The following is a 24,283-nucleotide window of genomic DNA, read 5'->3' on the forward strand; positions in this document are numbered from 1 at the left end:
GTAGTGACGTCAGCTTATAGAAATCGTCAGTGTCAAGATGGCTACGGAACCAAATAAGACCGAAATCCTTACCATTTTCAAAAGATTAAGATCTGTTCCTACCAACAAGGTAACCGAATACTCACCATCATTGCTTGTGTATTACTTTGTGAGGCTTTTTTATACTGGCAGTCCATGATTAGCTTTGGACAGGAGAAATTACCTGAGAAGCTAGTCGTGTTCTAGCACCTAGCAAGGCCCGGCTACACGGTAAGACAGCTAGCAAAAGCTAATGACTACTAGCCTACCGGTAAAGTAGTCAAACATAAAGGCCACGTATGTGTAAGCTAAGGAAGCTAACTTGTTCCGCTGTGCCACGTCGGGAAAATTATGGGAGAATCGTTGAACTAAATAGACTAAACTTTCGATATGTCCGATATCGGGGACTCATTTAGTAGTGGTCGTTAGGTTTGCTTTGAAAGCCGTGAAATTTGACTCATTTCATTGATAAGTATCTGTTAGTGCTAGCAGAGTCTGATGTGTTGGCGCTCCATAACGTTTGTCAGTCAGAACTTAGGTTCTACAGTCATTTGTTCGGTGTTCTAGCTAACGGTTTACAGAGTGACAGTATAGTTTAATTAGATTATAAAAGACGATGGTACTCTAAAGTCATTAAGCGTTCAAAGTAAGTGACGGAAATACATAAGCAATATTATTTTTATTTATTTATTTATTTTTACACAGGAATGATGTTTTACTTACTCCGAGTCAGGCGTTTGGGTTATATGACCCTGCAAGCCTTTGTCCTGCTGTTTATGAGATTTCGTTTGAGTTCTTTTAACTACTCTGTTAGTTTTCATATTAGCAGTGTAGTATAAACAGGTATGTAACAGTATGTGCAGCAAGCGTGTAACAGGTTAGAGTGAAGATGAAGTCACTTGATAATAACGTTTTCTTTAAAGGCAGAACAAATGTATAATAGATTACAGTCAGAGCTGTGAATGTCTGCGTTTTTATTTTTTCATTGAAAGCATGTGGTTTTTATTGACATCATTTAATGAATGAACAGTACACTGCGACTCTATATATGATAGTAATCGTTTGAATATGATAATTTCTTCAATTATAATGAGCAGTTCAGCGTTCTAAGTAAATTGATCATCTATATCGGCCTTTACAATCCACAGCAAAGATAGTAATGAGAGATCGGGTATCGTTTTCTTGTATACATGTGCTTACAGTAGTAGTAGAAATGGAAGCAGTAATGTCAAAAACATTCATTCATTAATTACTGTGCTGTAGAAATTGTGCTTCCTGGCACATCGCCTGCCTAGAAGCAACACAAAAGCTCTGTCGAAATGGGTGAAACACACCTCAGTCAGCCATGTGCGTGACGTGGATGTTTTGAAACGCACTTCACAGAAGTATTACGAAACATGTGGTGTTGGAAAGTCGAAGCATCAGTATTTTATCCCATTATAAAAGCTGGACGTAGTAAATGAAGCCAACCTGAAGTTCTCTCTCATTTTAACAAATGGTTTAAGCACAAAGTCGAGTTTTGAAGTTATTTATTTTTTGCTTTTTTAATTTAAGTTAAGATTTTAGTCACCACAGGAGTTTTGCAGTAATGCCCTTACTGCAGTAGTAATGTAGTAATAGTTTTTATGTAATTCTTTTTGAATACATGTTGCTACACACCTACAAAATTTTATTAGAATTCATTCAAAACCTTTTACGCTATAGACAAGAAAGAATGACATGCAGGGACGTAATGAACACAGGAGTTGTTATGTTTTTTGGGTGGAGAAGCCTTTTAGTTCAGTAATATTGTGATTAAATGGTATCAACATTTAAAGAAGTCATTATTAGAAATTCTAGGTTCCATTTCCCAACCCTAAAAGACGTCTGCAGGTTTGGTGATTTTCAGCTCTTTTGGAGTTGATCCATTCTTTTATAGTCAATTTGAAAAATTGTACAGTATATTGTATACTGAACAGGCCAATCACAGGCATTTTGGGCTGATCAATGCAATTTATAGTTACGTCTCTAAAGAAGTGCATGCAACATTATAAACAACAAAATAATAAATTAGATCGCGCATGTCTAATTTTAACTATGGCATGAAAATGTTCCCTTTATTCTGTGTTGTTGGAAGCTATCCTGACATTAATAGGAGGCAAAGTTTTGTGCTGCTGAAAACAGACAATATGATGGTGTAGAGACATTAATTAATATTAATAATCAATTAATAGTAATTAATACAATATTTAATAATATTTCACTTTCAGTCTGAAAAATGCTCCACCTCTTGGCTCTTCACGGTGTGTAAACACTCAGCAGCTCCATGTTAAACAGTAAATTCAATGAGAAAATCTTCAGGAATGTTGAAACGAGCTGTTTAAATATGACTGATTGGCAACATTATTATCTGGTGATGATGTTGCTTCTCTTGCACGATTAGCAGCAGGAAAATGTAACGGACTGTGACCACACGGGTTGGTCGAGGCAGAAATGTTTCATTAAAATGCTGATGTTCTGTCTGCATAGGTATGTTTTGACTGTGCTGCCAAAAACCCCAGTTGGGCCAGTATTCCATATGGTGTCTTCCTGTGCATCGACTGCTCTGGCATCCACCGCTCACTGGGAGTGCATCTCAGTTTCATCAGGTAAACTTCATTGTACCTCAGCTTTGTAGCTGATCTAAAAATGTGTCGGTTTATGATATTTTAACACAGAAGGTGGGTTTTGTTCTGGGAAAGACTGTTAGTAAATCTGTCCATGTTGACTTTCCACATTGTCCCCCTTTCCTCCGCAGATCCACTGAGTTAGACTCCAACTGGAACTGGTTCCAACTTAGGTGTATGCAGGTTGGAGGTAACGCCAATGCGGTAAGTCCAAGTGTAATGAGGTTTTTCTCAAATAAACAAAACAAAACGATTGTTGTCTTTTACCTAAATGATCCATGTTTTGTGAAGTGTGGCTTGTCTGTGGTTTCTAATTCTTCTGAAATGTCATTTCTGTTTTTTTCATCTGAAGACGGCATTCTTCCGCCAGCATGGCTGCTCCACGAACGATACCAATGCCAAGTATAACAGTCGTGCTGCCCAGATGTACAGAGAGAAGATTCGACAGCTAGCAAATGCTGCATTGTCTAAATATGGCACAGACGTGAGTATCAATGAAGGGAAAACATTTAGGAAACGTTTACTTCACTGCAGATGTTATTATTTCTGTAGGCTTGCGTGCTCTGACCCGATTTACTTTTAAATGCCTGATTTCATTTTAAACTACATATATAGAGATGGCAAAGGGCCAAGTCGTTAAAAGAGAAACGTGTAGTTTAAAAAAGAAAAAAGAAAATGTATATATATAAATAAATATAAATAAAGTTTTCTGAATTAAATCTGCTCTAGTTAAATAAGTTGTTGGTACATTGAGGCTCAGTGATAAGAGTGATAAAAGGATTATTAGTGTTTGAGCCATGTGGCAGTTCTAGTTCAAAGTACATGCTAAATGGACTTTTACTGTAACCGAGCACTGAAAGTACTACAAGCTTCATTCACCAGATCATTAATATACTTTGTCTAACATTTGATTCAGTGGCTTTCCCAAGTACATGCAGACTCAAGTAGCCATGGATCGAACCAATGACCATCCTTTTGTTTTATAAACAAAACGATCATTAATTCAGGATCTACTCTACTTCAAAATATTTGAAAAGCTTTTGAATTTACAACCTAAGTTTTTCTTTTTGCTGTTGCAGCTTTGGATTGACTCGTCTGCAGCAGGCACGCCTGCAGCTTCTGACAAGAAAGAAAGCGACTTTTTTGATGAACACACCCAGGTTTGTTTTTGTTTTGTTTTTTGAAAATCTGGTGCTTTTAATGTCACAGCATGTTGTTTAATCACGTCTACAATATTATAGTGTTCCTCACACAGACATTCCAGGTTTAATTAGCAACTCATTTTAGCATTTCTTTTACAGTGCACCAAACAGTGGCCTCCATTCCTCTCTTAGTTGTAGTTAAGTCATTTCTAACCAGCTAACCTTGGCCCTTTCCATCTTTCAGTGTTTCACTACTCTCTGGCTCACTGGCCATCTCACTGTTGTGCTGGTGCTCGTTATCTGCTTCTGCAGCAGAGTGCTGCAGCTCCACCGGCCTGCAGTTCTGAGGCAGTTCTTTTTCTGCTCTGGTGCTTATTTAAAGTCTGAACGTGCATCAGGTGGAAAACTGCAGATCAGAGAAAGAACTTCCATCCGAGACTTTTCCAGTTAGTCTAGACGTTTAGTTATGTTACAGAAGAGAAACTTGCTGTGTCTGTATGCACCCTGTCTCCTACTAAAATAATACTTACTATAAATTCCACGGTTGGGTCGGTGTTTCCACAAGCCCCGCTAGTTTAGAGACTTAGGCTACGTTCACTCTGCAGGTCTTGATGCTCAATTCCGATTTTTTTGATCAAATCCGATTTTTTTGTCTGCTCGTTCACACTACAGATAAAATGCAACAGCAAACGCGCTCTAGTGTGAACGCTCAAAGCGGCCGCATGCACAAAAGAAGACGTCACACACAACGCACTCTGTTTAGACCCAGAGCAACAGTATTGTTTGACTGATGATCCTTAATATAAAGACTTCAGACTTCACGTTTCCCAATTTTTGCTTTAAGTTATTTTGTTATTTACATAATAATGTAAATAACCTAATAATGATCCTTATTGCTGTTTTAGAGGAGCGCTGCTTCAAAGGATAGCTGCAGATTTCTGTCAGAATCTGCAGATTATACAGTACAAATAAAATGTTCACGTTTCTCCAACGTTGTCTTCCCAGCAGTTTCACTGACATCTACACGGGATGGTCAGGAAGCGTTCACGATGTCTTATCGGGCCCTGATAATTGGCGTCTGTCTTGTGTCAGTGACGTAAAAGACGGATTTCATGCGACTTGACCGTTCACACAGCAGTCGCTTTCTAAAACATCAGATATGTGTCGGATCAGTACCACATACAAAGTGACCCAGATCGGATTTGAAAATATCGGATTTGTGCCGTTCACACTGTCACACCATGATCGGATATGAGTCGCAGAGGGTCAAAAAAAATCGGATTTGATGCGCTTTCGCCTGCAGTGTGAACGTAGCCTTATTCTCCGTTTGCGTTTGTTTCACGTGTCGTGTTCAGCGTATGTCAAACGTATGAAACTTAAGAGTCACCAAGCTTTGTATCTGTGACAGAATTGTTTTTGAAATGTAGTTATTGAAATTAATTATTACAATGATTAAAATTATTATAAGCTTTTGTGCCTCATTTGGAGAAAAAGCTTGTGTGTGTATGTATATGTACAGATGAGCTTCCCCATTATGAATCTATAGGAAATGCTGCTTTAGGTATATAAGGCTGATTAAAACAATCTGAGATGTGATGATATGATGTGTTTGCATTTGAGTAACTAAAGTGTTGAGAGTTTCACTAGTTTCCAGACTAGTTAATAAGACTAGTCTTCTCAAGACTGTTTTATAACTGCCACGTGGGATTATTACAGTTTATCATTACAGTCAGCTTATAAAATATATGTTGTTGTTGTTGTTGTTGGTCAGATTTTAAGTGTTTCTGATTAAACAGTGAGCCACAAATGATTTGTGTATAGATTTAAAGTTACAAGCTTAAGTTGCATCCATTCTTTAAATTTAATGACATTTATTTTTCAGCCTATTACTGACTGGAACGTTGCACCATCCTCTGAGCCAGAGCAGAACGGAGCCACTCTCACCCAGCAGCTGACGAACACAGCTGCTAAAGGCCAGGATGACACCCGTGAGTAAAATGAATCTTAGTTGTCAGCGTTGCATTGCCAGGTTCATTGTGTTTGTTGTGCTTGCTACCGTGCAGACACGTAGACTTGCAGCTCTAATAGCTGTGACTAAATCTAGTGTGTGAAAAGGTGATGGGATGAATGAGTCGTAACAGGTCTTTACTTTGTTTATTTCAAAGAGCTATTAGTTCATTATAAGACACGTCCTGGTTAGTTTGGTTGGAACGTGCCCAAAGTGATTAGTCATCTTACCTGGAACTGCTGATGCCTTTGAAACCAGTGGGAATCGCAGTGCTTCTGCATTTGGCTTAGTTTTTGTTAATAAAATAAATAAAAAGTTATAAAATGAAGTCAACACAACCTCAGATGAACAGCACCACATTATCCACGGTATACTTTTTATTGATGTCCTGATATTAAAGCCTTAAAATGGAAAGTGGGTAAACGTCCTTTTTCACATGACTGTTTATTTTCACATTGATCCTGTTTTGAATACAGCAAACAAATACTAAGAAAAAAATGCAGTAAGTATGTCTGAAAAATTCTTTTGTTGCTTCAACCTTGTTTTGCTTTTCTCTTTTTAGAGCCAGAGGAAGGACCCAGCATTGATGGTTTGAGCACATCACCCAAAGCTGCCATCGGTGAGTGCATTAGCTTCACAGAGCCTCTGTTCTTCTGTAACTACACAGCTGTTATCTGTAGTTTTCTTTGTGTTGCCATTTATGTTTCTGTGTATAGATACTTCTCTTAGGCCTGCTCGATTATGGCAAAAATGATAATCGCGATTATTTTCACTGAAATTGAGATCTCGATTATTTGACGATATTTATTTAACAATAACAATGTGTTGAATAATGACTTTAAAGATTGTCAAAAAATAATATAAAATAGTGCAAATACTGATAACAGTGCAAATGTTTGCAATATAAGAAATAAATGAAAAATGTAAACATCTATGTTTAGTGAACTTTGCAGTGTTGCTCTGTGGTGCAGCTACGACACTGTAGCAAAGTTTACACACTGTGTCTACTTGATCCACGTCTGACTCATGAACCCATAATGTTTCCACACTCAAGCTTTTTTACCTCTTTTCAACCAACAGCATCACTCTCCTCTCCAAATAACTTCTGCTCAGCTTTCCGAGCTTCCCTCGGCTCCTCTTAATCAGCGGTCCCCAACCCCCGGGCCTCGGACCGGTACCGGTCCGTGAGTCGTTTGGTACCGGGCCGCGAGAGTTGAGGCTCAGGTGTGAAATGTATAGTTTTCAGGGTTTTTATCGGTTTTCAGCGTTATTTTGTTATCGTTTTTATCGTTTACTCGGTTTTCCTGGGTCTTTTCACGTGTGTTATGAATAAATCTTCTTTTTTTCGGTACTAGTTTTATTTTGTTGTATTTATCCGCGACACCTTAAAGGCCGGTCCGTGAAAATATTGTCGGGCATAAACCGGTCCGTGGCGCAAAAAAGGTTGGAGACCGCTGCTCTTAATTGTTGTGACACGTGTTCGAAATGCAGAGAGGTGCGCTCGGTTTGCCACACGGAGCAGCGCGAGAGTAAAGCACGAGGGAGGGGCTAATAATCGGCTCAGTCATTTTTAATGATCGTTGAAAGCCCAGATCGTAATCGAGATTAAAATTCGATTAATTGAGCAGCCCTAGCTTCTCTTACTCTGCTTCGACTGTGTTTATACTTTTGTATCCATACGTCTGTGTGTTCCTGTGAAGACTGTCCCACTTTCGAGTCATATTATTCACATTCATTCATAATGATTAGAATATTTCTGTCGTGCTGTGAGGCTGGTTGGGAGCTACAGTGGGAGGAATCCTAATCAAAAGGTTTGTGGTTTGATCCCAGGTTGTTCTAGTCGACATGCACAAGTGTCCCTGGGCGAGATACTCAACTTTAAATACCTCCTGATGCATCTGACAGAGTATTAGTGTGTGTGGTAGTTCACCTTTAATAAAGCACAGTATCATTAGGTCTGAATGGATGAATCAGTGTTCCTCAAAGTAGAATCGTGCAATAGAAGTACATGCACATTTACATAGTGGGTCATTCTCCACTTGAGTTCAACTCAGTTTTATTTCTTTTGACAACAAAACCATCATTAATGTGCCTGATGTAACAGCCTGAGCCTACAGCTGCATAATGTGGGGAAGGTCGAGGGTCATCAGGGGCAACACTTACTATGAGCTTTATCAGAAAGCAAGTTTTATAAGCAGAGAGTCTGTGGGAGCAGGTTCCACGTGAACGCTGAGCCTCCTGTTCTAGTAAAATGATGTTGTGAAGTCTTTAAAATCATTGAGAACATGAAACATTTTATCTACAATATTAGTGTTCTTGTTACCAAGAATCGTGATCTCCTAATTGAATTATTTGCGAGTACAAACTAGTATTTATATTAAGTAGCGTATGTCAGAGACAGTATGTGGCTCTTATGGGAATCTTGTTTTTGTTGAACTGAATATTAAGAGTTCCTGAATTTTAATGAATTCATTTTTCTCCTGATTTGACTCATCACTTCTGTAATGCTTCTATCGTGTGTGCATATCCACCACGGGGTAGCGTAATCTAATCTGGAACATGAGCATGATGTTCTGGAACCTGACTGTGTTGACTGGTTTGTGCTGACTGGTTTGTCCTGCTCTTTAGAGGACTCCATGCGTTTGTCATCACGTGAAGGATGGACACCTCAAGGTGATACGTGTGGGTGTAGTTTGCACCAGCTGCTTTCTAGCTCAGACGCATGGTTTTGTTGCTTTTATTGACATCTCTCCAGTCACCTCCTGTTTCTCCTGCTCTATCATGTAAACAGTATCAGCTCACTGCTCTTATTATTACAGCTGTTCAACAAGATGCTCTTTGTTGTCATTGAGTGAAACTTAATTCAAAGTTACTACACTGTGCAAAACGACTACGTACTTTGCCAAGCTGTTGATTGTCTTTGTCACCACAGTAATGTGACTGAAAAGTAAAGAGTTTGCTAATTGTCTGTAATGATAGTTGCTCCCTGTCACTCTGAAATTGTTACCAGGGTGTGTAACTCTGCTGAGGGCAACGTGGCTGACTAACATTGGCATTACTGAACATGATGTTCTTGCTGGAATGCAAAAAAGCTGGTTTTGTGAACCTGAGGTCTACGTGCTGTGGTGCCGTGCCTTTAACTGAGCAGAACGCTTTTGCTGCACTGATTTCTTAAATTTGTGATTAAAAACCTTGTGACTGCTGTTTCACTGCAGAAGCATCTTTCACTAAATTTAGGTTGTTTTTCCAGAGCTAATGAGCTTTTTTTAACCTTTGCTTTGGCGTCAGATGAAGCTGTTTTCATGCATACTGAGCCCTGAACTCTGCAGATTGTCTGATGGAGCTAAATGTGAGAAGTCAGTTTCAATTTGTTTTATTTATACAGCTACAAATCACAACAACAGTCGCCTCAAGGCGCTTTGTATTGTAAGGTAGACCCTACAATAATACATGCAAAGAAAAAAACCCAACAATCATATGACCCCCTATGAGCAGCACTTTGGCGACAGTGGGAAGGAAAAACTCCCTTTTAACAGGAAGAAACCTCCAGCAGAACCAGGCTCAGGGAGGGGCGGGGCCATCTGCTGTGATTGGTTGGGGTGAGAGAAGCTCACAGCACCAGCTGCACCATGTTGGACTGCAGCTGGTGATTGTAGTCTCCATTCAGTTTGAAGCATTGGTGAGCTCAGAGTACTGGCACCAGTTCTCTGTGAACTGCTGTGAGTTCTAGTCAGTGGCACTGCAGTTTGCATCCGACCTGTAGAGGAGTATAAGAGCGACTGTCTCCAGTGGGAAGGATCCGAGCTAGCTGGACTTTGAAATAACAGTAAGGGGATTGTCCACTGAGTAAATGATTGTTGTTAATGTCTGAGACGCAGGAGGATAAAATTAAAAATGAACTCAAAATATAAGTGGATGTTCCTCCTGAGTAATGTTTGTGTGGGAAACGCCGTTCTAAAACGAAACAAAGGAATATTTCCAGGGGAACTCGGACAATGTCCTGCCCTGATTATTCCAACATTGTTCGGGAGTCATGAGTGAAAATATCTTGAGAGATAAAATGATGTTGTAAATGTGTTTTAAAAAGACATTGTCCCATGTGTTACAGATCTGAAACCTTCTATCATTGGGAAAAAGAAGCCCATGGCAGCTAAAAAAGGGGTGAGTCAAAGCACAAATGTTTCATTGTTTCTCTACTACATGAAGCTGCTGAATAAAGCTCGGGATTATTTATTTTCTAACATGACAAAAAGTTAGTGTCATGAATTTTCCTTCACATTCCCTCTTCTGTGAGTTATCAGCTTAAAGCTGAGGACGCGCTTTAACCATGTTTTCCTACTGATGCAGCTCGGTGCAAAGAAAGGTCTCGGAGCCCAGAAGGTGAGCAATAAGAGTTTCTCAGAGGTGGAGAAGCAGGCACAGGTGGCTGAGAAGCTGAGAGAGGAGCAGGCCGTGGAGGCTCAGAAACAAGCCGAGGAATCCATGTAAGAAAAGAGAAAAAATATTCTCTCTTATTTTCATTCATCAATTTTTTTTAATGCTAAGCCGTTTTATTATTTCCAGCCACACACTTCTATGTTTTACCTTAATAAAGTAGCTTTGCTTGAGTCACAGTGAGCTCACACACAGCCAGCAGTAAATGGAAAAACAAACTGAATCAGTGTTCACAGCACGCTGCATACTCATTATTTAAAACTTCGGCCTTGTTTTATGAACATCCACCACTGTAAAAGGCAAAATAAGAAAAGCATGTAATAAAAATTAAGTCAAATTAATGAATGTTTAAGATGTATCTCTTTTATGTTTTTCCGAATAAAAAATATAATCTAATGTTTAAAATTCTGTCCTGACTGCTGCAGTGTTGCCTCGATGCGTTTGGCCTACAAAGAGCTGGAAATTGACAGAAAGATGGAGGAAAAGAAGCTCCAGAATCTGGAAGGCAAGAAAAAGGAGCAGGCAGAGAGACTGGGCATGGGTTTCGGCAACAGGAGGTAATTTTTCATTTCATTCATTCACATTTTTCATTTCAGTTTCAGAATGTAGCTGAAAAAAAATGCATGCTTGAAAAAAAAACCAACACAAATTTGAGATACATATATAGTAGGGCTGCACGATTAATCGTTAGAAAATTGTGATCTCGATTCATACTTATGTGCGATCTCATTTCCAAATGACAACAATTAAAAAAAAAAAAAAGGAAAAAAAGACGATTGTACCGCATTTTGATCCGGGACGTAATCTGCATGAAAACAAGCGCTCACTCTTCCTGCTCAACAAATGACAGGGGCGGAGCCTTATACCACGTGATACAGAAGCTGGCTGCTAAAATTAGCAGGAAAAACAACGGAGAGCACGTCAGGGATGACGAGAAAGTGACAGGAGAAAATCCGTCCCGGTCAACCACCCAAACATCAATAACGGGAACCTTATACAGCGCTTCCCTATACCCGTCGACCGTCCCGCAACTATTTTTCTATTGTTGCACTACCTGCTCTATACACGCAGTGTCGAGCAACGGTGGAGACGCAATTTCAAGCAGTACAACATTTTGTGGCAACGACAAAATGTGAGACATTTGTTGTTTTTATGTTTATTTATTGTTTTTATGTTCAGTCTCAACTGTTACGAAGTTGATGTGCAGTTAATAAGTGCAATAAATGTTTATACTGGGAAAGAAAATCGTGAGAGAATCGTGATCTCAATTCTAAGCAAAATCGTGCAGCCCTACTATATAGTGCAGCTTATAGCAGGAGATAAGAGTCTATCTGGGAAAGAAGGATTATCACTTGGAAAATGTTCATGTGAAAGACCACCTTATAAAGTGCTTCCAGAGGAAATGATAAGGGACAAAATCCTCGCTGCTTGTTATGTGAAAACTCTGAACGTTATTTGAAACAACTATGTGGCCTGAGACTTAATTTGGCCTTAATGTGGATTATTTTGGGATGTTTGGTGCAGTTTTCTTGTTTTTTGGGGCTTGTTTTCAGCAGGAGATGAATATCTCTAACAAGTTGATTAGTTCATATTTGCACTTCTTAATTTTTAAGTGAAATGTGTGTTTAAGATTATACAGTATATGCATATAAGGCAGCCTTTTGTTCGGTAATGTGCTGGAAAAGCTTGAAAATGGACCTTGAAAGTGCTTGAATTGAATTTGAACCTTGATAATTATTTTGCTCATAACACAGGAAGCTAACGCAGAATAGAGGAATGCCAGTTGTTTGTTAGGTCTGTAAATGTGAGCATTTATTTCCTGTTGCAGTGCCGTGTCACATTCAGTGATGTCAGAGATGCAGGTCATCGAGCAGGAAACGCCCGTGGGAGCAAAGTCCTCTTCTCGCTCCAAACTGGAAATGTTTGATGAGCCCGGTTTCACCTCTGGACCTCCAAAGTACGCACAGAACCCACTTATGTATCATGGATTCATTATCTACCACAGAATAGAAGAGAGAACTGAGTGCACTCCCTTAATAACCCACTGTGCTTTGGATCTTAGATACAAAGACAACCCGTTTACAGTGGGAGACAGTTTTGGATCCCGTTGGGATACTGAAGGAGGAACCGCCTCTTTCACCACCTCCTGGGCACTGGAGAAAGATGACCCCAAGGAGGAGGTCACCATCTCTAGTATTCAACCAACTGGAGAGCGGTACAAACATATTCATACATGTCCTTTAGCTTCTGTCTAAAGCTCTCAGCTCTGACGCACGTTCTCAATGCTTAAACTCAGACTCCCCAGCAGAAGAAAAGCCGAGGTCTCAGCTTCAGTTTCCGAGTCAAGTGAGGCCAGGCAGAAGTTTGCTAATGCGAAGGCCATCTCCTCAGACATGTTCTTTGGTCGGGAGAGTAGTGCTGAGGTGAGAACCTTCTCGTCTTCATTTCACTATAAAACAGCTCAAATCTAGGGCCTCGCATTTCACCTGTCATCTGTTTAATGTGTTTGTTAAACTATGTTCTGTTATTACCTCATGGTTGACCTTTGTTTCATCTTTTTCTCAGTACGATGCAAAGACGAGGCTGGAGAGCATGTCTGGAAGCACTTCCATCAGCTCAGCTGACCTGTTTGGAGATGGCAGTGACCACAAAGGTAAACGTTAACCAGCAGTTCTTATAATGTCAAGGTTCATTTACTCCTCAGCGCTCGTCTGCACTTTTGAGCTTCCTCTTCTAACTTTTGTTTACAAAACTGTATATTACTCTATGTGAAAATAGGAGAAATAACTAATGATTCAATGCAGAGTGGTGTAGAAAGCAAAGAAACACTTAGTGGTTCATGGGAATCCCTCAGCAGCTTACACCTACTGCAGCATAACTAAGGGAGGATTCAGGGTCACCTGGTCCAGCCCTAACTATATGCTTTAGCAAAAAGGAAAGTTTGAAGCCTAATCTTAAAAGTAGAGATAGTGTCTGTCTCCTGAATCCAAACTGGAAGCTGGTTCCACAGAAGAGGGGCCTGAAAACTGAAGGCTCTGCCTCCCATTCTACTTTTAAATACTCTAGGAACAACAAGTAGGCCTGCAGTGTGAGAGCGAAGTGCTCTATTGCAGTAATATGGTACTATGAAATAAATGTAATTATTTATTTATTATTTATGGGATTCAAATTTTAGTCTGGATTTAACAGCGAGCCACTATTAGGGAGAAATCAAATCAAAATATGGCACATGGACTCGACAGTCTCAAACCCCACTGACACTGGATTATTGCGTTGAATCTGCAGAAAGGGTCTGTATCCTACACCTTTGGGGAAGGTACAACTACCTCATTGGCAAATGCGATACGTGTGTTTGGCAGTAATGTTGATTAGATCAAGGCTGATACCTTGGTATGAGATATTATCCTTTATGCTTAAAGAAGAGGCTTCGCACATGAGCACACGAGTACAAATAAAGACAAATGCAGACAATGTTAGCGTGGATGAAAGCTGTGCTATTCTGCTTTAGTCCCAAATAGACAGCTGATTCTCACTGAAGATGTTAAACCTTCATTCTATCCCCTCAGCCTCGTCGTAGATGCACATTTGGTGCAAATTCGTTCTTCAGAAAGCTTGACCTCTGACCTCAAGGTCACTGATTTTCGGTGGATGCACCTGTGGTGTGAATTCAAAAGTCTTGGCTCACCTCATTTTCAAGTTACTGCATTCACAAACTTGGGCGATGCTGCCTCAGGCTGAGTGGTAAAATGATATATGGTGACCTCCAAAAAGTTAGAAATCCCGCTCTTGTTATTTGAGCCACGGATCGCTGCATGCAGAGGTGAAGTGGCCTACAGTGTTTTCAGCAGAATCACTGCAGTGTGAAACCAGCCTAACTGATTTGGATGTGTGAAAAAGTCCCGTCTGATTAGACTTCTCTGCTCCTCTCAGGAAGAGCCTCAGGCTTTGACAGCGTGCTTCCCTCTGGCTCGGACATCGCTCAGTTCAAACAGGGAGTCAAGACCGTTGCGGGAAAGATGGCTGTCCTCGCCAATGGTGTCATGAACACGATCCAGGTGAGACTGGTCCACGAGACAGCGGCTTTTTTTCACTTGAATCCATAAGTTTGCTCATACTTCTTGTTTTTGTGTTTATTCCCTCCTCAGGACCGCTACGGCTCCTACTGAGCAGCATCGCCCGGTGGACTAACACCTGTGGAGCCAGACAGCCTCTTGACTGACACGTGCATTTGGATGGAGACAAGGGACGAGACATGGACAACAGAAAGTATTGCATGGGAAAAGAAATGTCCGTCGCGTCCGTCCTCCATTATTGACCGTTTGAGACAGTGTTTTCTTCTCTCATTCTCATTAGCAGACTCTTGAAGTTTGATTTTCACGAGCCAAGCGTCACAGGTTCTATTCTTTTCTAAACCAGAGTTTTGTTGTAATTTACTGTTTGGATACTTTGGTCTTAGATTTTCAAAATGTTGTCAGAGTTCATTCTGCTTTATTTTATTCCTTTGCAGAAGTTGTTTATTTCCATTCATATAATCAAACATGTCATGCTAGTTTTTGTTTTATTGTGAGATTTAAAAAAGAGGCAGTATATATATTTTAGTGTTATTTGAACAACAGTGCTGCTCACTTACGGTGGCACTTGTCCACAGTTTGTTTATAAAGCACTGACTGATTTTCAGCTCTTTGAGTTTGGATTTATGCATTTCTGTCTGCGTGAAACATGGAAGCATCACATTTTTGATGTGCACGTTGCTATGGTTACATGCTGTGTTTGTGCAGCAGTAAATCCATCATTCCCTATAACAAACTTCCAGCGTCCAATACTGGGAATAAGGGAGGGTTAAATCCAACTCCAATAAGCACTGCAGACAGAATATGCTGTCCCCGCTCAAAACTATAATACTGTATTGACTATGCATCTCCACTCTGCAACCTTCAGCTGTTTCACTTGTTTTGTTGAATCTGAAGTCTGCCTTGATTTATCCTCAGTGCTTTGATTTTTGGAAAGCTTTTATCTTTTAAGTTCACATATTCAGTTTTAAATAGAAAAACGATCCTCGCATTAACAATGTGAATACAGTAGTATTTAACTCGAGGCGAGGAATTCTCTCTAAATTTCACTGCCATGTACGATGCAGTTAAACACAGTGAACGTGAAAATCCACCACGCTTGTTCGTATCCCATCTCATCTCGTGTGTTCAGGGCAGACTTTACGTTCAACACGTTTTGGAAATTGGATAAAATTCGAAAGTAGTTTTGTTTTTTTTGTTTTTTTTTCTCTCTCGTGCATCAAAGTGTAATTTTGATCACCCCGTGTGTGCGCCCTTCCCATGGTAAAAATGTGGGGCGATAGGATGGAACATTCAAAACTATTTATTTGTAGGTTACAAAAAGAAACAGTTAATAAAGATCAAAAACCTCTTTGTTTTCACTGATGTCAACTTTCTCACAAACACCCAAACCTGTGGTTGCTGTCGCACTAGATTTTACTCTGTGCAACATTCACACATTTGTATATAAAAGCAGACTTTTTAAATGATCCAAAAGTGGGGAAAAAAGTCGGGACGCCCCACAGATTTTAATGCAAAGAAACTGAAGTCAGTCTTTGAGCTATTTCAGTCCGGCAACTCAAACTCTGCAGCAGGCTGTAAACATGCAGTTTGGACCGGACAGCCTGGTTCTGCGTTTGGTGTCTTCCAGTTAAAACTGAGTACTTCCTTCCTCACAGGGAGCTGTGTGATTGAACTTTCTAACATTGTAGGTGCTTCAGTATCAAACACTCGGGTGAGTTGGTGCTATATAAATAAACCTGAATTAAACTGAACTGGTTCTGGTACAAGTGATTTAGCTCTCATCTTCCAGCCCTGGAGGTTATTGTTTGGTGGGAACATAATTACTATACTGTGGATATCTTTCAATATGAAGCCCCTCCATTGTGTTTGTGGAAAATCTGAAGACCAGAACAGACGTCTGTTGTTCAATGCAAGGTTTATGCTGTTGTATTACAAGCTCTAAGCCTTATAATTGTTTTTAAACTACTGTTGCTTCAGCTCATCCTTAGCGTACGTGTTTGTTAGCTGACTGTTACTATTAATCACAGTTTGATTCAAATGTTATAAATAATCAAATTTCATCACTGTTCAACTGATATCTGTCCATGTAATTAATCATCCACATTTCACCTCATTACAACAGGGTTGACTTTCTTTTCGCTGCTGAATTTATCGTCTGTGGTTTTCTTCCAAAGTGTTTCTTCAGTGTTTGTTTTTAAATCTAAAAGGTAAAAAAAAGCTGGAATAATTTAGATTTGGGATTTTAATGTTGATTTGAAAAAAATAAAAAAGACCACAAGAAACAGGAAAAAGTGCAGCTAACCTCAGACTAACCTGTCAGTCGGTTATTTAACTGTAATTTTGAGCATTTGGAAATCTATAAATTATAAAGGCAAGAACAATAGTAACAAATGATATTTGTGCATGCAGACTGTTAGCAAATGAATGTGGGCCACAGATTACACATCTTTGATTTCATGTATTATGAAGACATGGTTTGCTTTAACCTGTATAACGTGTAGGCTCACTGTATTTACATGGGTCACCTTCCTCTGCAGCGAGCTGCTGAAATACATCATCTGTTATTGACAGATAAAGCAGTGCAATGATGGACGGAGTTCACAGAGAGATTCTGCTATAAATCAGGCTCATAGTGTGTCTACACTGCAAAGATTTAGGACAGATTTTGTGTGCCAAAAAACTTGCTGAGTGCTGGGATTTTAATTATAATGACTGTAATGATTTCATTTTTGTCCCTCACTGCAGGCCAGTCATTTCCAATCATTTTCTCTGATTTCTGAGGAATTATTGCAAGAGTCTGTGTCTCTGTTCCATCCTGGCAACTGATGGTTCCTTTGTGCAGTTTCTCCAGCTGATTAGCAAACGTCAAAGATCCGAGTGCAGGTTTTAGCCCCAGTTGTAGAAGTAGATCTTCTGCCAGGTGGGGAGATAATCCATCAAGGGACCTGAACACAGACAACACAATCAAACCCAGCACTAACAGTTCATGAAGTCATGTATCATATGGTGGAACAACAGTGCCAAAAAAACAAGAAAAAAAAAAGCTCTCTCTCCATATATACATGTATATGTACATGTATATATGCAGGAAGGAGTGTGTTGCTACAAAAATGGAGAGAGACAGACCATCATAACTCTTAGGTCTGTCCTACAGAGAAATTGCAAAGAAAGTAAAGGTGTCAGTGAGTACAGTTTCCTCCTTCTGCACTCAGAAACAAACTGTGACAGGAAGTGGTCTGCAGACTCAAAGACACGACTGAATCAGAGGACACGTTTCTGTGTGATCGGCGGCTCACAGGACAACAGCTTCATCGCAGCTTAATAGAGGTCGTAGTAAGAAAGTCTCAGTTTCAACTGTGAAGAGAAGACTTTGAGCTGCAGGTTTGACAGGACGAGTTGCAGCAATATAATTTAAAAAATAAATTTAAAAACAGGCCTGGGAGCGTGAGGGACTGCGCTCTTCTGGACTCTTTCTTAATAATAAACTCTGCCTGTGATAAGTAATGTGACTGTACGTTTTAGAAAAAAAATAACAAATAAAACTGAATTATCATATCATATGTATAACACTGTAACAATGTATCGCAGGTTTTCCATTTTCAGGTTTACCTGTGAAAAGTAATATCTCATAAAACGTTACAGTATTAGAAACAAAACTGAGGACAACCTCTAAAGAAAGCAGCTGAAAGAAGAGAACATATATATGATAATGTGATTACAGTGGTTTTTGAGAGAAGATGGTATTAGAGATAAAGTCAGATGGATCATCTGTGGCAAGAATAAGATAGATATGATAATGTAGTTTCAGTGGATTTTTAGTGTCGATGCACATTCACGTGACTTTCAAATGAAGTGGATTCTCCCACATGTTAACTCAAGGTTCATACACTTTTTTCAGGGTCAAATTCAAGCACTGTTTAAGCACTTTCAAGGTCCATTTTCAAGCTTTTCCAGCACACTTCATATAAACTTAAAACACACATTTCACTTAAAAATTAATATGTGCAAATGTGAACTAATCAACTTGTTAGAGATATTCATCTCCTACTGAAAAAACAAGCCCACAAAACAAGAAAACTGCACCAAACATGAGTCTTCTCATCAGATATCGATGAGAAGATATCGATAATCTCAGCCAAACCGATTTACTCAGGAACAAATAAAATACTGAAAAAAGCCAAACAATAACATTTTGAAGTTATCTAAGTGACTTATATATGTTTAACCTGAGTAGCGAAAGACGGCGGTGGGTTTGAAAACGATTTGCCGGAAGTCCGGTGTTCTCACGGCTCTAGTTAGCCTAGCCCCCGGCTAGCTATCGAGCTAGTGGGTAACAGACGTCTCCGAAAACGTCGGAGCGCTTTTGAAAATATGTGGTGTCTTGATAAACTGAGCAGATATTTGAGGTTTACACAGCTACATTCTCGCCTGAAAATAAGTTAAACGTTTATTTTGTGACCCAGAAAGAATAATAAGAGTAATATTAAAACTAACTAGCTGCCGCCATTGTTGGAAACTGAGCAGGGCTGCGCTATGAATTCTGGGACACAGCTTCTTCTTCTTCTTCGGGGTTTAACGGCAGCTGGCATCCTTGTACATGCAGTGCTGCCATCTTCTGTTTCAGTCCGTTATTACACTCTTAAATCCTACTACTTATTCCTGCGTCTTTTGTGATCTTACAAAGCTTCAAACGACGCGTCGACTATTAACCCTTTAAAACCGGTCAGAGCGGGCACGCTCTGTTTTGCGTAACTATTTTTAAATCCCGGTAGCTCTGCAACCACGTAAACTAGCGCAATAATTTTTTTTGCATATGAAACCGGAGGAGTTGTACTTACATCTTATGCCATCAGCTTGTCCTCGGTCACAGTTTCCTTCCACATATAACTTTGCAAAAACTGCATAAAAAGCACTTGCAGCAACAAAAACATAATATTCCAGAAACACGCTTTGCCGATCCGATCAGCTGTTTGTAACACTTCCTACATTGGATTAGACGTCAGCGCGAACTATCCATGTCCGCCATGACCTGCCCGAAACCGGAAGTGACGTCATTTTCGCGGAAATGTAGTTTTTTACCGTCCGGGCCTCAATGAGCCTATACTGGTGTTTTTAAAAGTTATGTTTGAGTTTATGACTTTCTGTGTCGTTTCTGGGATGCTTAGGACTCATATTGCACTGCTGGAAATAGTTTATTTTGATGCATATGCTGCTTTTTTGCAAATTTGCACTATAATATTTATTTTCGTTTTTCCTGCAGTATATAAAAATTGGTGTATTTCAAAAATAAAACTATGAAGACACTCAAAATAAATTTCCTGTGGTGGGAAACTATTTTGTGCAACTTTTTTGTATTTACAGTTTTGAGGGATAAGCCTCTTAAATTTCTCTAACTAGAAATATATGTTAAAAAAACAAAAACGATTTTCAATTTTTTTGTAGTTTATTGCACTTTTTTGCAATTTATGTAATCACTATGCACTTAATGCAGACATATTATTAAAATCTAGGCTGTAATGGTTGTATTGATGTATAGCAACTTGAAATGCTCCCAAAAATGGCTCCACAGCATGTAAAAATATAATATAAGCTCTGGCGGACTTGGTTCTATGGTAGGTCTTAAAGGGTTAAATCAGTCGTCGACGATTTTGATAGTCGACGTAATCGTGACTAGTCGACTAATCGTGGCAGCCCTAATGTCTCATTTCTCTCTCACACGCACAAATGTTTACAGTACGTATTACGAAGTAGAACTCAATTTTCAAAAGCTGCTATTTTTTAAAGTCACAATTTCAGTTGTTCTACAAACAGCTTTAAGACGTCTACATTTTCGACCGTTACAGCAACGCAAGGCAACATCGTGCATGCAGAATGAGCACACGGTTCTACTTACGTGCCACAAGCCCAACTCCTGGAACATGATCAGCCAAAAGTCTGAGCAGGAACAGAATCTTTTCCCTGCACATGAAGGAGTAAAAAGTAACACTGTTAAAAGACCAGTGAAGGAACAAGAGTTACAATACTGTAAAGTCACCAGCCACTCCTTTTATTTGGGGAGGTGGGTGGCTTCAGGAATGTACTGACAGGCTTCCTGCTCCTGTAGATGAAACACGAAGCAAACCATCGTCTAATATGAACCACCAGCTGCAGTTTAGGACATCTGTCACCTGTATTTGTCTGATACATCCTTAGTGCAGGGGAGGGAGAGGCCCCTATACATCCGGGCCTTGTAATGAACTAGGTCACCCAACTGCAGCTCACGAGCCCAAAGCCCCACTAAACCAGGCCGGCAGGACCCATCAGCCCCCACCCACAACACCCCCACCATCCATCACCACCTCAACGCCCTGTAACGCCCAATACAAAGCCTTGATACAAGCGATACAGTACACACCCCTTCATTGCATGCCATCCCCAATGAAGACGCCAGGAGGGGTACACGCACCAAACTCCACCCTTAAATACCACAGAGGACCAGACCCCACAAGGACAAGGACAAGGACGGACACAGTACAGCAGCACAGAGCCCAACACCAGGATCTCCCCACGCCAGTCTTGCCCCAATGCCTCCATTCCATCTAACCTGCACCCTCTCGTCCCAGCCTACACCACCAGCACCAAGAGGAGGTCATAGCCCACACAGGCCCAGAGGACCCACCCACGGTCCCCCAGAGCAGCAGAAACCATTGGGAGGTTTCTTTACATTTAGGAAACCTTCCTGAAACGGTATAACCTCTGGATTCTGCCGTTCTAACGAGCTCGAAGGTTCATATTTGGTATGACCAAATTTATTTTTCAACACAGCCTCAACTTAGTTTTTAGGAATGGTTCTTCTTGATGAACGTTTGGACTTCTTTTTGTTAAATGATTCTGTTTACAAACCAACAAAACAGCTCCTGTCTAAAGACATTTTTCGTAAGACTTTTAAAAAGCATAAATAACCATTAGTCTAGACTTTTGCACAGTACTCTATTTTCTGCAGATTGTACAATTATTTATGTCATCCTAATTTTAACACTTTTCAGAAGACGACAGAAAACCGCTGAAAACACCACTTAACCACAGATACTTACTCAGAGTATTTGTCATAGAAGGGGGAACGCAGAAGGTAGTAGAACAACAGAAAGGCTCTCCTCCTCATCTCGGCCCTCTCCCATCGATTTTGAAATTTGATGTCGCTGAGCACAGCGAAGCTAGAAGAAACAGGACAAGCAGCTGAAATGACTTCACTGTCTCATCTGACACTTCCATGCCTCACAGCACACATCCTGAGCTGCTGCTTCATGTTTGTAACTCATTGTTTACTTGTCTAGATGATTGTCCCTCCTGCAACAGTTACTGTGACATCCAGACTGTTCTTCACATTTCCCTGTGGTGTGAACTTTGTTATAAAACAAGTAAAATCCTCATTTATTACAAATTAAAACCAATGGATGAAATTATTTATTCTAATTAAGACCAGTCCTGCTGTGACTTGTATGCAGGGTTGGTCAAGTTACTTGAAAAATGTAATCAGTAACTAATTACTGATTACTTCCCCAAAAAAGTAATCTAATTACTTTACTGATTACTTATTTTCAAAAGAAATTAATTACTTAGTTACTTTTTAAAAACACAATTTACAACCTGAATAGGTGATAAAGCGATAGATCTTTCAGCCCAATTCTACTTTTTCTGCATAATCATCATACAAAATGTAATCAAATGTAAAAAGTCTCTTTTTAAAACTTGTTTTATTAGTTTTAATCTTTTAACTTTATGCATCAAGCAAAAATTTAATTATATGCAACATTCTCTGACTGGAAGAAATTAGTTTAATATTTAAATCTATTTTCTGCACATTCCAGCACATAAAATAAAATATTTTTGTGTGTGTTTACACTCAGTCTTTCAAATAGATGCAAGTAAAACACAGCAGAAAATAAATAAAGTCAAAGACTAGCGGTCCTGTTGCTCTATTTTCACCTGTAAAGCAGGAGTGGGGTAGGCGGAGGGTTACCCTGGTGCAGGTGTGCAGCGGTCAGTCAAGAATCCGCGAGTTTCTCTGTGAGTTTCCCATTACGTCGTAGCTACTCGGTGCTTGTTTGGAAGTTTAGGGGGTTTTTTCGCTGTAAAAAGAAGTTTTCTTCCCACGCACAACGGACACTGTTTTTGTCACTTTTTATGGAATCAAACTCAAAGTAAGGTCAGTACTTCCACGCTTTAAACGCTGCACGCTCATACTCTCTCTGCACTCGATATATGATCCATTGTTGATCTGCACACAGCTGTTGTCACGAACGTCGCACTCGCTTACGTCACTGTCATGAGACATTCTCGCAAAAAATCACGGTTTTAGTAACGCAGTAACGCAGCGTTCCTACGGGAAAGTAACAGTAATTAGTGATGTGTCCTGTGTGTCGAAGCGTCGAATCGTGTGTCGGGTAATCTCGGGGGCGTTTCTGTGAAGCGCGTATCGAGGCTTGCTTTGATTACGTATGCAGTGACGTTCGAGGCCTCGCGGGCAGTCCGTACCACGTGACTGATTCAGGGACTGGTTCACTGGTCGCGCCAGATTCGAAATAAAATGGGCAGAAAAACACAGCTGATTTCCCATCACACTGTGTTGTGGAATTGGATTACGTAGGTGTTACATAGTTACTTGAGCATTTCTTCTTCGATGGAACCAGGAAGGAAGAGATTTTTTATTTTATTTTATCTCTCCTAATAAAGTATGCACACAGTAATAAATATCACAAATGATAAGCACCATAATATAAATAAACAACACTACAGATCCTATAATCTGATTTCTGTCTTTTAGTTTATTAAAAAGTGAAGCGCCAAATACTAGTTTGTGTCATTATCCAGATGTACATAAGCATGATTACACAGGTACTAGCGGGTTTTGATTATCGATTAAAATCGATTCTAGCTTGGATAACGTGATATCGATTCATTAAAATCCTGAATCGATTTTTAATATAAATATTACTACATTTCAACAACCACCAAACAGCTAAAACAGTAAATGAGAGCAGGTACACCGATTCTGCACAAAGACGTAAACACAAAGCGCTGATGCGTCAGAATCAGTGAGATGTCGCCTTTCTCACCAGACAGCGTGGACACGGTCGGGGCTGACAGCCGACAGCTCACTGATTCTAATCTAAGGCATCTGCTGTGATGCTTACACATTAGATAAAGTCTCGAAAGTGTCAGCTTTCTTTTTATAGTTATAAAAATATGCAAATGTACTGATCTATGATCTGAATTATACTATTGACTGACTGTCTGAGGCTAACAGTTACACAATCATACCAAAACTCTGTCCTGATAGTTTCCACTTTCTCTTTTGTATCACACATACTGAGACAATATTCGGGATAAATAACCAAGAAAACAATTTATTTATTCAGTTTAGAGGTTTACACATCATTATAATCACAGAGCCTTCACTTGAATTGTCCACTTGATGGCGCAGTAGAGCAAATGAATCATCACAATGCTTCGAACCATGAGTCGACCAATTGGGTGGAAAGCTTCAGTTCATCATGAGGCTTCATCTCACCATCACTAACGGTAATCTAATTACCGTTTTTGCAATAGTAATCCCTTACTTTACTCGTTACTTGAAAAAAGTAATCGGATTACAGTAACGCGTTACTGCCCATCTCTGCTTGTATGTGACACAATATAATGTATGTGTATTTGGGTATTACGCATAGTGTTTGTTTGGTTATTGTCCTCCACCTGCACACATTTTCCTTCCAAGATAATAATCAATAAGTTCTTATTTGATAATGAAGTAGCCAACTTGAGGACTGCAAAAGAGGAACTCGCTTACCTGGATAGTTCAAGGACTCCAGAGATAAGCCACGGCTTCCAAGACTGTTTTCCAAAGAGTCCAAGGCAGAGTACTGCAGTTGGGAAGAACTGATTTAAGGAAAATTTTATTAACTTCCCACAAGAGCAAAGTGCAGC

At 39.8% G+C, this 24,283-nt stretch overlaps 2 protein-coding genes across 3 annotated transcripts in view; one reads left to right on the forward strand and one right to left on the reverse strand.

The window, feature by feature from the left end:
• arfgap2 (ARF GTPase activating protein 2) lies at positions 1-15,668 on the forward strand. Of its 2 annotated transcripts, XM_087842668.1 has the most exons (17): positions 1-109; positions 2,527-2,645; positions 2,795-2,867; positions 3,016-3,147; positions 3,743-3,823; positions 5,688-5,793; positions 6,376-6,432; positions 8,442-8,486; positions 9,922-9,974; positions 10,161-10,297; positions 10,673-10,804; positions 12,076-12,204; positions 12,310-12,462; positions 12,544-12,670; positions 12,813-12,900; positions 14,178-14,302; positions 14,393-15,668. In XM_087842668.1, exons 1-17 carry the CDS (start codon positions 38-40, stop codon positions 14,411-14,413), a joined length of 1,650 nt encoding a protein of 549 aa, XP_087698794.1. In that variant the 5' UTR covers positions 1-37; the 3' UTR covers positions 14,414-15,668. The 2 variants fall into 2 exon arrangements, with proteins under 2 accessions (XP_087698794.1, XP_087698795.1); XM_087842669.1 differs by lacking the exon at positions 8,442-8,486.
• pex16 (peroxisomal biogenesis factor 16) overlaps positions 15,504-24,283 on the reverse strand; it is a 15,626-nt gene continuing 6,846 nt past the window's right edge. The window contains exons 8-11 of the mRNA XM_087842670.1: positions 24,147-24,219; positions 21,394-21,513; positions 20,214-20,278; positions 15,504-17,265 (exon numbers count right to left, since the gene is read on the reverse strand). Of these exons, the coding sequence (XP_087698796.1) occupies positions 17,207-17,265; positions 20,214-20,278; positions 21,394-21,513; positions 24,147-24,219 (317 nt within the window). The 3' untranslated portion in view covers positions 15,504-17,206. The remainder of the gene's footprint in view (positions 17,266-20,213; positions 20,279-21,393; positions 21,514-24,146; positions 24,220-24,283) is intronic.

This window comes from Neolamprologus brichardi, chromosome 1 (assembly GCF_056152115.1).
Source record: "Neolamprologus brichardi isolate AB-2024 chromosome 1, ASM5615211v1, whole genome shotgun sequence".
In the NCBI taxonomy this organism is placed as follows: Eukaryota; Metazoa; Chordata; class Actinopteri; order Cichliformes; family Cichlidae; genus Neolamprologus; species Neolamprologus brichardi.

Coding starts and splice junctions, on each gene's coding strand:
- arfgap2 (XM_087842668.1), top strand. CDS start 38: ATGGCTACGGAACCAAATAAGACCGAAATCCTTACCATTTTCAAAAGA. Junction 2,646..2,794: donor GTGCATCTCAGTTTCATCAG/GTAAACTTCATT, acceptor TTTCCTCCGCAG/ATCCACTGAGTTAGACTCCA. Junction 3,148..3,742: donor TGTCTAAATATGGCACAGAC/GTGAGTATCAAT, acceptor TTGCTGTTGCAG/CTTTGGATTGACTCGTCTGC.